Here is a 12100-nt window from a genome sequence, read left to right as displayed (position 1 = left end):
ATGAAGAGTGAATGCTAGTGGGTAAGGAGTTTCTTTTTTGGGGTGATTCAAGTGTCCTAATATTGACTGTGGTAATTGCATAACTCTGTGAAAATATTAAAAAGCATTAAACTTTAGGGCTTCCCTGGTGGCTCAGTGGTAAAGAATCTGCCTGCCAATGCAGGAGATACAGGCTTGATCCCTGGTCCAGGAAGATCCCACACGCTGCAGAGCAACTAAACCCATGTGCCACCACTGCTGAGCCTGTGTTTTAGAGCCCAGAAGCTGCAGCTAGTAAGTCCATGTGCCGCAACTACACAAGCCCACGCGCCTAGAGCCCGGGCTCTACATCTAGAGAAGCCATGGCAATGAGAAGCCCCATGCGCCACCTGCTCTTCGCACTGTATTTACTATATTAGGAAATACAGTATATTTACTATAACGAGAAATTAAAACTGATAAATCTTTAAAATATTAATTCATTTTAAAATAAAAATAACAAACCTATTAGGTGCTAATATAATAACATACTTTTATTAATAATATTTTTCAAAATGAATGTGAAGACTGGCACTGTTTTAATTTTTTTCAAATCTCTTTCATATACAGCTTAATAAAAGACAGATGAATTCTCTTATGTGTATCTGTATTCTGTCACAGTATGTAGCTGAAGTATACTCAGCCTCACACAGGTATGCAGTTGGACAAGGAAAGAGTCTTTTAATAGCTATTTCAGATAATTATGGCTATCTTTCTGTCCACCAAACCAAAAATCAACAAGTAGTTTCTTAAAGGTTAGTTGCAAGGTAGGATCTGAAACCTTATCAATAAAGTTTTTATGTGTGCTAAGTTGCTCCAGTTGTGTCTGACTCTGGGATCCCATGGACTGTAGACCTCCAGGCTCTTTTATCCATGGGATTTTCCAGGCAAGAATACTGGAGTGGGTTGTCATGCCTTTCTCCAGGGGATCTTTCCAAAGCAGGGATCGAACCTGCTTCTCCTGCATTGCAGGCAAATTCTTTACCACTGAGCCACCAGGAAACCCTCAATTATCTTGTTACATTAAAAAATCCAATGGTCTCTCTTGCAGCTTGAATAGATTTTTTTACCCTTGCATGATTTTGCAGCATGCAACTGAATTGGTCATTTGGAATATATTTTTTCATTGAGTTATGCACATTTCCAAATGTTAAAAGCATTTTATTATATAAAAAAGTCACATTTGGTAATATTGCCACTGATCTCATCACATAAGTCTTTAAGTACTAGGAAGCTGTCAAAATTTATAGTGAGAGACACAAGTTTTCCAGAATTCTAATTTTTTGTTTGAAAGATAGAAATTTTTAATTGTTAACAAATACCATCAGTGTTGTCTTTAAATGACAAATTCATTTTGAATTTTATTTTAGAAAGAATTAAAAGTCTGACAAATACCCAAGTCTGAATAGCCATAGTCTGTCAGTCAGTTTTTTTTTTTTAAAGGGAAAGTGGTGTTCCATTAAAAACAAAAACAAAAAAAAACAGCGAGTTCAGCTCACAAAAACCACACATGCTTTTCTTTGCAGCAAACCATCACACCTCCATATGCAGCAGAAGTAGACTCTAAGCACTTCCCACATCATCTCACAGATTATCAACAAGATGAATACTCAAGGGCTGAGATTAAATAAAACTAGCAATTTTCTGCCTCAACAAAGGCATTCTGAGGTTAAATTGGCATGTTTTCTCCCTGCAAGGCCATACAGTTCGGTGCCAACTGCCTTGATTCATGATAAGCAATTTTTCCAAACTCAGTGCAAATGTCAACAGTGAGAAAAGCAAACAACATGTTAGTATTACTGTGAAAACAGTTTTGAACTTACAGACGCCCTGAAGAGGGTATCCCCAGAGACCCACAAAAGTATTATTTGAGAACCACCTCCCTGAGCTGATCCCTGTAGAACCAACATGCCAATTACACATTAGCTACCTCAGCAAGAGTTAAATGAGTTTCAAAACTACTCCACATACAATCCAAGTAATACAGAGTGTGAGCAAAGTGTCAGGGTGTATTCCCCCATATTCAGTTTGATTGCTAATCTCAAATCAGACCTTAAAAAAATATAAAGTCCAGGAGAATTTTTCCTACAGATTTGATTATGAAATATTTGGCAGAGGGAAACTAATTCAAACCAGCTGCTGGACTCTTGCTGCACAGCAGTTGGTTAGAACACACTGTCAAAAGGGCCCCCTTAGTGGGAAGGCCCGATGAGCTCATGCAAAGGCGGCTTTGGCCCCATAAATCCCATAAGCATACCACCACTCAATTTTCCACATTGTCAAGTAGCCATGCTTTCTCTGGATCTTTTTCTTTTCCAAAGAAGGCATATAGGAAAAGACTACAAAATGCACATCCTGCAAAATCTACAGCACCTGTATCTAATTCTCTACCTCTATCGGGCACTTGGCTTTAACCTCAGGAAATGTGTCAAATGAAATAAGAAGAATAAAATAAAAATCCTCTTCATTTATCACTTTCTTTTACTTAATTCCCTGACCATCCCAAAATATCAACTATTAGATCAGCTTTGGTTTCTAAGAATCTGTAAATATGCAAGCCAATGTAAATAGTAACTCATGTTAATTTATATCACCCTAACAGTGTTCTTTGATTTTTGAGCTATAATTAATTAATTTATTTATCAGAGACTATCTGCCTTTGCTATTGAATCATCAAGGCCCTTTCTGCAGGACCCTTATATCCTGAAGGAATTAAACAGGGCACACCTCTCTAACTCTGAGGCTCAATAAATCCTTCATCTCTATTCTGTGATCTAAGGGCTACAGCTCTAAATTACAGAGAAACTTCTGAAAAGCTATGTGAAAATTATATTTTTAAAAAATAATGATATATATAAGGGAACTTGGCAAATTGAAGGAAATCCTACATAACGTAGAAGTCTTCCTGTAATTTAAGAATTCTTTCCTCACATGAATCTTTGTCTCCTGAAAGCAGGAGCCCCTACACTGCTCCCCATGGGACGTACTAGAGGACGCCATCATTTAGCCTTTTTGACCGCCAAGTACTTCTTTGTGGGGCTCCTTTTTAATGTGTAGTTTTTGAGCTGTATCAAAACTGGATTCTTTTTTAAGCCCAAATTAACACTGAATGTGAATATGTTTCCTAGTTTCACACTAGATAACTAGTGTCTGGTTATTTCTTAAGACATATTGGCCTCCAAATCTACACTTCTCCTTTCTTTTCCTTCCAGCTCCCTACATCTGGCATACTAGAAACATCCTGTTGCTTCAGGTCAAATAAATGTTTACTTGATGGAATCAAATTGTACTCTTATACTAGAAAGAGAAGTTGAAGAATATTTTGGCTGAGTTGTGTAGTTTATCCACAGTACCACATTCTGGTTTAAATGATTTCATCACTCGGTCAAAATGCTGCCACAATTTCAGTGGTTTTCTAGTCACAGTCAATAAGGGAAAGAAAACACCAAAACACAATTTATTTATCTTCATGAGTAAGCAAGTCTTGAGAAGAGCAGTTAGGGAGCTGCTTCGACAACTTAAAAAATACACACAAAAATACTAGTGACAGAAACCATATATTCTGAGCTAGGAGCTGCAAAAATGATCAATAGTGTTGTGAAAGAAAAGTTTTTGTCTAAATCGTCTACATCACTGCTTGAAGGCTATTTTAGGCACCTAAAAGATAACAGAAGTCATTTTAAAATTCCTTAGTAGATTCAGAGTAGGACAGATATTTTGTTGTCTTTAGTCTTACCTTGTGGCAACAAGAGGGTAGCTATGACATGGTGATGCCCAGGCATCCCTGGTCCATGGCATACAGTCATAAAGCAGCAGGTCCTTCTCAGTCACGGCCATGAGGACAGGTCTCCACTGCTGCCTTCCACCATCTAGCTTTGCCTGTTACAGAGGTGAGATCCAGAAAGTAGAGCTAACTATAATAATATGTAACCGTGAAAGTTCCTTCAGTGACCACCTAAGACAGTGGGTCTCCATTCTGCCTCCCCATCCTAACCCATGTGAGACAAAGGAAATGCCCCACAGATTCCTTCCCACTGGCAGGGCCTCTCCACTGGGAGGTGTGAAGTAGATTGTGTGTAGCTGGAGAAAGTGCTCCCTGAGTGAATTACACACATTTTCTAATGATATGACACAGTTTCTTTCCCCTACTCCACAATAACTGCTGCTGCTGCTGCTAAGTCGCTTCAGTCATGTCCGACTCTGTGCGACCCCATAGACGGCAGCCCACCAGGCTCCCCCATCCCTGGGATTCTCCTGGCAAGAACACTTGAGTGGGTTGCCATTTCCTTCTCCAATGCATGAAAGTGAAAAGTGAAAGTGAAGTCGCTCAGTCATGTCAATAACTAATTATCACCAATTCTAATTAAATACATAGCACTCAGTTCAAAATGATAGTGGTTTTAGTATATCTGATGTGGGAGTAACATCTTCTAAGTGCAAGACAGAAACTGTTACCAAGTCCGTATAATCTAAACATCAGTGTTTTTCAAATATTTTTGATCAAGACTTGCAATAAGAAATACATTTTACATTGCAACTCAACACATATATATAAATACTGAATTTTAAAATTTCCTAAAGAACCATAATTCCTATCCTTTGTACAATGCACTCTGATAATTTCTATTTTATCTTTTTAAAATGGCAAAATGACCAACTATGTTCTATTTTGGAAAACACTGATATAAACTACTGTCAAAGAGTTGCCCATTACAGTTCAGGAAGTTTATGCTTCAGTTTCAAATGTACCATTGCAGTTAATTGCATAAAGCTCAGTTATCTCTGTGATAGTTTAAAAACAAAGGAAAACAACCACTATTTATATGTATTGTCAAGGATCCAAGGCCAAAAAGCAAAAGACTATGTTCAAGTAAAACCCTGGTATCATCAAAATGTTTGCCTTCCTAAGATGAGACCTTTGAGCAGGGAGTGCGTAACAACAGTATTTCAACCCTCAACTTTTCAGCTCGCTATCACTGACAGCTTCGAGATAAATTTAAATTGATGAATCACTTTTCTCTCACTTGTCTTCAGATCCACCTTTTATCTTCTCTTCCTTAATGACTTCTGAAGGTAATTTGAACATGTCAGAGCATTTTAAGAATACGTTTATAATCTGAAAAGTGGCCTGAGTGGTTCATTTCTGTGCTGTAACATCTACACTGGGCCTCTATTCTTGCTAGAGCTATGACTGGATTCCACGAGCGGGAATGAATTCCAGCCAGTGAAGCTACCCATGTTCAACCACGTGCTGAAAGCCCAAAATACATGACCCAACCCTGAGAATTCTAGCAAAATACGGGAGAAATAATTGATTCTTTCCTTAGTGGTGAACCTGAGTTTTCTAAGACTTTATACGTCTAGGGGTAAAGATTGTGATGTCTTTCTAAGATTTTATGTGTCTAGGGGGAAAGACTAAGATTGTGATGTCTGGAGGGAAAGTATCAGCTGTAAAGAGGTTCTCTTGGATTCAATTTTGGGGTCACAGATACTACAAAGGGATTTCTAACTTATATGCACTACTAAGTCTTTGTCTCTGAGATTGTTATGGACAATGTTTCATAGGGAAAATAATATAAAAATCTATCTTCCCAAAGGGATAAAATGATAACCTGATTTTTCAAATTAACTCTTTTTGCTAAGTTATAAGACAGATTGTGAATGCTAGGTCACAGTATATGCATTTAGGAAATCTGAATTAAATGTATTTCTTCCCAAAGAAGAGAAAGGAAAACTGCCAATGTCAATAGAAACAATATCCAATTTAAAGACAGAGAACTTGTGTTTTCAATAAACAATTTTTAAAAAGTGTTTTTTCTTTAGCTCTTTCGAGTCCTTCACTTTTGGAGAATATCTTTTCCCTCTTCTACTTAATCACTGGAGAAAAATGAAACCTCAGTTTCAGTCATTCTGTTTGCCTATCTGCCTTAACTTATAAGGGTACTGTTTGCCTTCACTGGAATCAGAATGCCGCCAGCTATATATAGCACGTGCTTTCAGTTGTGGTATCAGTACAAGCAGCCTTGGGGCTCAACTGCTGAGGTGGTTTTTTTCCCCTGCTATCGAGTTTTTGGCCAGAGAAAAAAAGGATACTAATGTTAGGGTTCTGCTTTGCTTGTGTTTCAACAACCACACAAGTGTACACCTGGCCAAACAATAGTCCTCTCCAAATTTTGTTTTTTAACAACTAGAGTTGAATAGCACCAAAGATGAAAAAATTAATCATAGTTATTATTCATTCCCTAAATCTCTTCATCCTACAAATCTTTTTAAGAGGTGATATACTTCTGTTCTTTATGCATTTTAGTATTACAATAGAAAACATAGAGCAAAAAATAAACTGTGCCATTAATTCTGATTTAGTGTATATGTTTCTAATTTGAATCTTTACACATTTTGAGAATAATGAGGGACAAAGTACAAACTGTGAAAACAAAGCTTTCTTTGGCTATCTTGGTTTTCCCAACAATACTCAAATGCCTAAAATACTTATTTTGTAGATAATATATGTCTCCACACTTGGTAGGCTTAAAGAAAATTACCTCTTAAGAATATATAGTTCTTAAAAAAAAAGAATATATAGTTCTTAAGAATATAAGAGGTATAGTTAGAATATAAGACTATAAAAGTTATAGTTATCAGTCACATAAAAATCAGCATCAATAAAGAGATAAGTCCCTTGCACAGAAATTATTTATTAGTTATCAAACATCTATAGCCTAGGTTTTCCCTATTTTAGGCAAACTCAATTTATGATAATGTGAAATAACAAACAGATAAAGAAAAATCATTTACAGTTAAATAAATAATCCTTCCTTAAGTTATCTGCCCCAAATGCCTATCTTTTCTAGGTACAACTAAAACAGTTTCATTTATGTGTATGCTTTTCAGGAAATATATCTATTGCTAAAAGAAATGCTTACCTATTTTAAAAAGATTACATGATCTGAAAACAGACTGGCCATTTTCACACTCATAGAATTAAATATTACAATTAAAGAAGGCTTTGGCATTTACCTAGTTCAACTTTATCAAATATGTAAGTTCATTATAAAATTCCTCTGAGAAACAATATCCAATCTTGCTTGAACACCTTATTCTAAATGTATTTGATTTGGGTGACCGAAACAACTACTTGGAAAAAGTAAAAATCATGAACAGTTTAAAAACAGCACTTTGGATTAGTTCTGTAGTACTATTTTTTAAAGAACTTGAAACTATTCAACTTAGTATTATTTCCCAACCCTGAGCTTGTGTTCCTGGATAGTGTTTTATAATTAATGACTTGTCTACTTGCTTTTTGCATGTATATATGTAGACAAAGAAAAAAATTACTGAATATCTACTATATACAAAGCATTAGGCTAAGTTCTCTGGGGCAAAAGATTTGAGAGAAATGTGCTCCTGTCTTTGAAAAGCTCACAACTGAGTGGAGGAAACACAAACATAAAATATAGTCCATCCAGGGCAGACTGTGATAAATTTATGGCTTTATTTTTTTTCTCCTTTCTTCTGGTCTGTATGTAGCATAAACCAAATTAACTCCACTTTAAAGGTCTGGCAACTCTCATATATTGCTGGTGGGAATTTAAATTAGTTCAATCTTAATGGAAGGCAATTTGACAATATCCATCAAAATTATTGATACAAAGTGTTAGTCCTAGTGTTTGTGGTTGTGTGTGTTAGTCCCTTGGTCCTGTCCGATTCTTGGCGACCCACATGGACTGCAGCCTGCCAGGCTCCTCTGCCCATGGAATTCTCCAAGCAAGAATACTGGAGTGGGTTGCCATTTCCTTCTCCAGGGGATCTTCCCAACCCAGGGATTGAACCTGGGTCTCCTGCATTGCAGGCAGATTTATTACCATCTGAGCCACCAGGGAAGCCCACTGATACAAATGCCTGTATCTTTTGTGGTAGTTTAAAAAGATGTCCACACATTCTTTACCATTCTTCCCTTTAAGAGCTGGAGCCCTGGGGTGTAGACTGGACTTAGTAATAACTCACTTCTAATGAAGAGAGAAGAAGAGCCTAGGTCATAGCCACATAGGTATTGTAGTGTCCATCTTGTTCTCTCTCTCAGATCACTTGCTCTGAGGGAAACCCACAGCTGTATCTTGAGGACACTCAGGCAATTTTGTGGAAAGGCCTGCATGGCAAGGAGCTGAAGACTTCTGCCTACAAGCAGCAAGAAACTGAGACTTCCTGCCAACAGTGATATAGATGAATCATGTTGGAGGTGCACCTGCCAACCCATCAAGCCCTCAGATGACTGCTGCCCTGGCTGACAGCTTGACTGCAACTTTCTGAAGGGTCCTGGGCCAGGACCACCCAGCTAAATGGCTACCAGATTAACTGTGGGACATAAGCGTTATTCCAAAAACACTAAGTCTTGGGGGTAATTTGCCTTATAGAGATAGGTTATTAATAAACCCTTTGAAACAGCACTTCTGAGATGTATCCTAATGTTAATGTTAAGTCGCTTGCTCAGTTGTGTCCGACTCTTTGCGACTCCGTGGACTATAGCCCACCAGGCTCCTCTGTCCATGGGATTCTCCAGGCAAGAATACTGGAGTGGGTTGCCATTTCCTTCTCCAAGGGATCTTCCCAACCCAGGGATCAAACCCAGGTCTCTCGCGTTGCAGGCAGACGCTTTAACCTCTGAGCCACCAGGGAAGCCCAACAGATATACACATATTCAGTTCTATGAACTCTAATAATCAAAGCTCAGGAAATGATGCTAAAATTTTGGATAAATCCTTTTCTAACCAAAGTTTTACAACTTACTACCAGAAACTAAAGAACCAAATACATTCAGATAATGTGTGTTCTCTTGTTATCTGCTCTATCTGGATTCTGGAACCAAAGAGTTTGGACAACACATGTGTGAAAGGACAAACCACAAGGTTATTCATTATAGCAAGGTTATTCATTCTTTGTAAGGGCACAAGATTATGACGACACTGGAGGAAATGCTTACTTAACTACAGCCACACAATGAAAACTATAAAGTTGTAAAAAAGAATGCTCCATATATTTTGATATAAAAAGATCTCCAGGTTATATTGTTTCATGAAAAAAACCAGCAAAGTATTGATATAAAGTAGTGTGCATAATATACTTTCTTCTTTTATAAAAGAGAAAAAGAACATATTTCATATTTGCTTTTACCTGCATAAGAAAACTCTCAAAAGAGTCACTATAAAGGGATCAAAGTGATTATCTTTCTGGGGGCTGAGGGGTGGGAATTAGGTGGATGGGGAACCAGAAGGAGGGTAAGACTTCACCTATTAACTTCTCCTTTTAATCTTGGAACCTTGCCAAAGTATTTTTTTAAAGCATGCAGATTTCTAACATTGCCAAAAGCACAGAACAACTACCACTCCATTGAGTTTTTCAACCAGCATATAAAAACATAGAAACCATGATAAAATACTAAAACTTTCAAAGTCATTAAGTACTTATACCATGATTTTCATTAGTTTCTTCTGCTTATTCTAGTCATGCCTCCTAGAAATCATCACAGTACTAATTCTGTGTTCTAATTTATTAGAATCATTATTTGAAGTGTTCATAAAATTTCATGGCTGAAAATAAATAGATCAGTGGAGTCCAAAACTGATTCACCACACTATCACCTGGGGGAGCGAATGAGATTGCCAGGCCCCACCATCAGTCTACCAAATGGGGACTCCTGAGGGGGACCATGGGGAGCCAGACCCTAAAACTGTATTTAAAACAAAACAAAACAACAACACAAAGGAACAGAACCTTTATGGGCTGATACTGATGCAATCCCTGCCCCCCTGGCACACATGAAGGAACTAGGGTGCAAAGATATAAAGGAACTTTTAAAAAGAAAACCAATGAAAAACAGAGTTAGCCCCTGAACACTCATCTCTGACTCCCTAACCCTGTTTGTTTTCAGCTCCCTCTGGCTCAGCTGATGGTGAAGGCCCTGAAAGAAAAAGGATGTGTTGTAACATCATGTACAACTTTTAGTCTCCCTTTTGTCAAACTTTGGATCTAAACTAACTAGGGTTATGTTCTTCCTTTCCTTTCACCCAACCTCTATTTAAGTTTTCTGGTTTCTTTCCATTTGTCAGTTGTAGAAGACAACTATACGTGTGTTTAATAGCTTGTAAAATATTTTGTATATTTTAAACTTTACCCAGATCAGGGTAGTAAGCCTGTTGTCTCTGAAACTCTGTCAATAGACTAGAGCAAGAATTGGGGAACTATGGCCCATGGGCCAAATACAGCCCACTTTCTGTTTCTGTAAATAAAGTTTTATTAAAGCACAGCCACATCTATTCATGTTCATGTTGTCTATGACTGTTTTGCTGCTATCATGGCTGAGTTAAGTAGTCGTGGCACTAATAGCCCTTTGCAAAATAAGTTTGCTGATTCCATTCTAAAATCATGAAAATTATCTCCTGTTATTAAGGACAGAAATGATAAAAATCTCTTCATAGTTATGTTATGATGATGACTATCATGACAGTCAATTCTTCTGGTGGAAGTGATAATTAGCAATAAATAGCTAAAGACTAGGGGAGGAGAAACAAAAGATCTACAAGTTAGACACTGGAGACCTGACTGTGTGATAAACATTCCAGACATACGAAATGGGGGAACCATCCTGGCTCTGAACGGTGACCCGGTGAGACCTTGCCCTGCCTCCCAGCCTACCTGTTCTGCCAGCCAGGCAATGTGCTTAACCTCCTTGCTGCCTCCCGCTGTACTGGTTGCACCAAGCATGGCATTGAGTTCAGCCAACACCTGTGGGAGGAGAGCCATTATGTTGGTGTGGATAGCTACGAACCAGGAGTGTGCTGTGGCTGTATCCTTGCAACGGAGGATCAATGTGTTCCTGCTATCAGGAGAATGGAGCTCTATCAATCTGTGTGGAAAAAGAAAAAAGAAAATGAGCTAGATCAGAAGCCATCAAAACTGCCACGGTTTAACATATATAACTGAAAATCAACTTTAATTTTACATTCCAGAATATAAATGCTTTTTCTCAATTCCTTAGAGTCCAATTCCAGAGAAATCCACATGTGGAAAGATCATCACCAGAAAGACTAAATGCTGGGTCTGCTGTTTCAATATTCATGAAATGACCTGAAATGAGAGAACCTAGTGTAGAATCCATAGTAAGAATACTTCACTCCGCCTTCATTTCCAAGTCAAAGAAATGGAGAGCCTGCTTGCTGAATCTCATAGGCACATTGTAATGAAAGAATTTTTTTTTTAAATACTTAGAAAATTCTGGTATATAGTATTGCTAGGTAAGTAAAACTTATTGCCAAAAATTGAACTGAAATTTCCACTGTGTGAAATAAAATAGCTGAAGAATATGACTCTCTATGAAAATTTGGAATTGTTTTCTAGGGTCTGGGTAATGTCATATGATTAAATCATCCTCCAAGTAGTGGAGGAAAAATAGTTAAGAAATCTTCAATTCTATGACTATTATTTATTAATGCTCAACTAAGAACAATCTCTACTTCAAAAGTAACCTTTAGGACTTATTTAAATTTTTTTAAAGATACACGCAACCAATTCCTTATAAAGCAATTTGCTGGGTACTATCTTGTGTTTTGAGCAAAGCTTTTGCCAAGATGAATTTTAAAAATCAATCAATAAATGACTAACATATGTTCACTGCTGTGCTCTAACAGTGAACATATATATCTTTTAAAAGGGAAAAAATTAAAAGCTCTTAGGAGTGTTTTTCATGGTAGGCTGAAAACTGACAAACTGCCACTGACCAAGGAGAGAACTTTTTATTCTTTCATCTTTCTGAAGACAGTTTTTGCTTCCTTGCAGCCCTGTCACGAGATCCCTCACTGCCTGACCAACATGACTGGTTTACAGGTACAGCAATGTCTGCCTTGAAGCTTGCATCCCTCTCTCTGGTCATATTTAGAAATTCCTTTATAATTCCATTTTAACTTGCCATACTTAATGTGGCAAATATTCATTCTCATTTGAGCTCTGGTCAGTCCATCCTTTCTTAAATAAACATTTAATGAAAACCTACTGTTTTCTAGATTCTATGCTAGACACTGTATTAGAGATA

General features: G+C 37.4%; 1 protein-coding gene across 1 annotated transcript in view; it reads right to left on the bottom strand.

Annotated features, from left to right (window-relative positions):
• Window positions 1-12100, bottom strand: part of SNTB2 (syntrophin beta 2) — a 72317-nt gene that overhangs the window by 14263 nt on the left and 45954 nt on the right. The window contains exons 3-4 of the mRNA XM_025268944.3: window positions 10708-10918; window positions 3755-3897 (exon numbers count right to left, since the gene is read on the bottom strand). Coding sequence (XP_025124729.1) covers window positions 3755-3897; window positions 10708-10918 — 354 coding nt within the window. The remainder of the gene's footprint in view (window positions 1-3754; window positions 3898-10707; window positions 10919-12100) is intronic.

This window comes from Bubalus bubalis, chromosome 18 (genome assembly GCF_019923935.1).
Source record: "Bubalus bubalis isolate 160015118507 breed Murrah chromosome 18, NDDB_SH_1, whole genome shotgun sequence".
Taxonomy (NCBI): domain Eukaryota; kingdom Metazoa; phylum Chordata; class Mammalia; order Artiodactyla; family Bovidae; genus Bubalus; species Bubalus bubalis.
The sequence above is the reverse complement of the archived record's forward strand: the minus strand, read 5'-3'. Positions and strand labels throughout refer to the sequence as shown.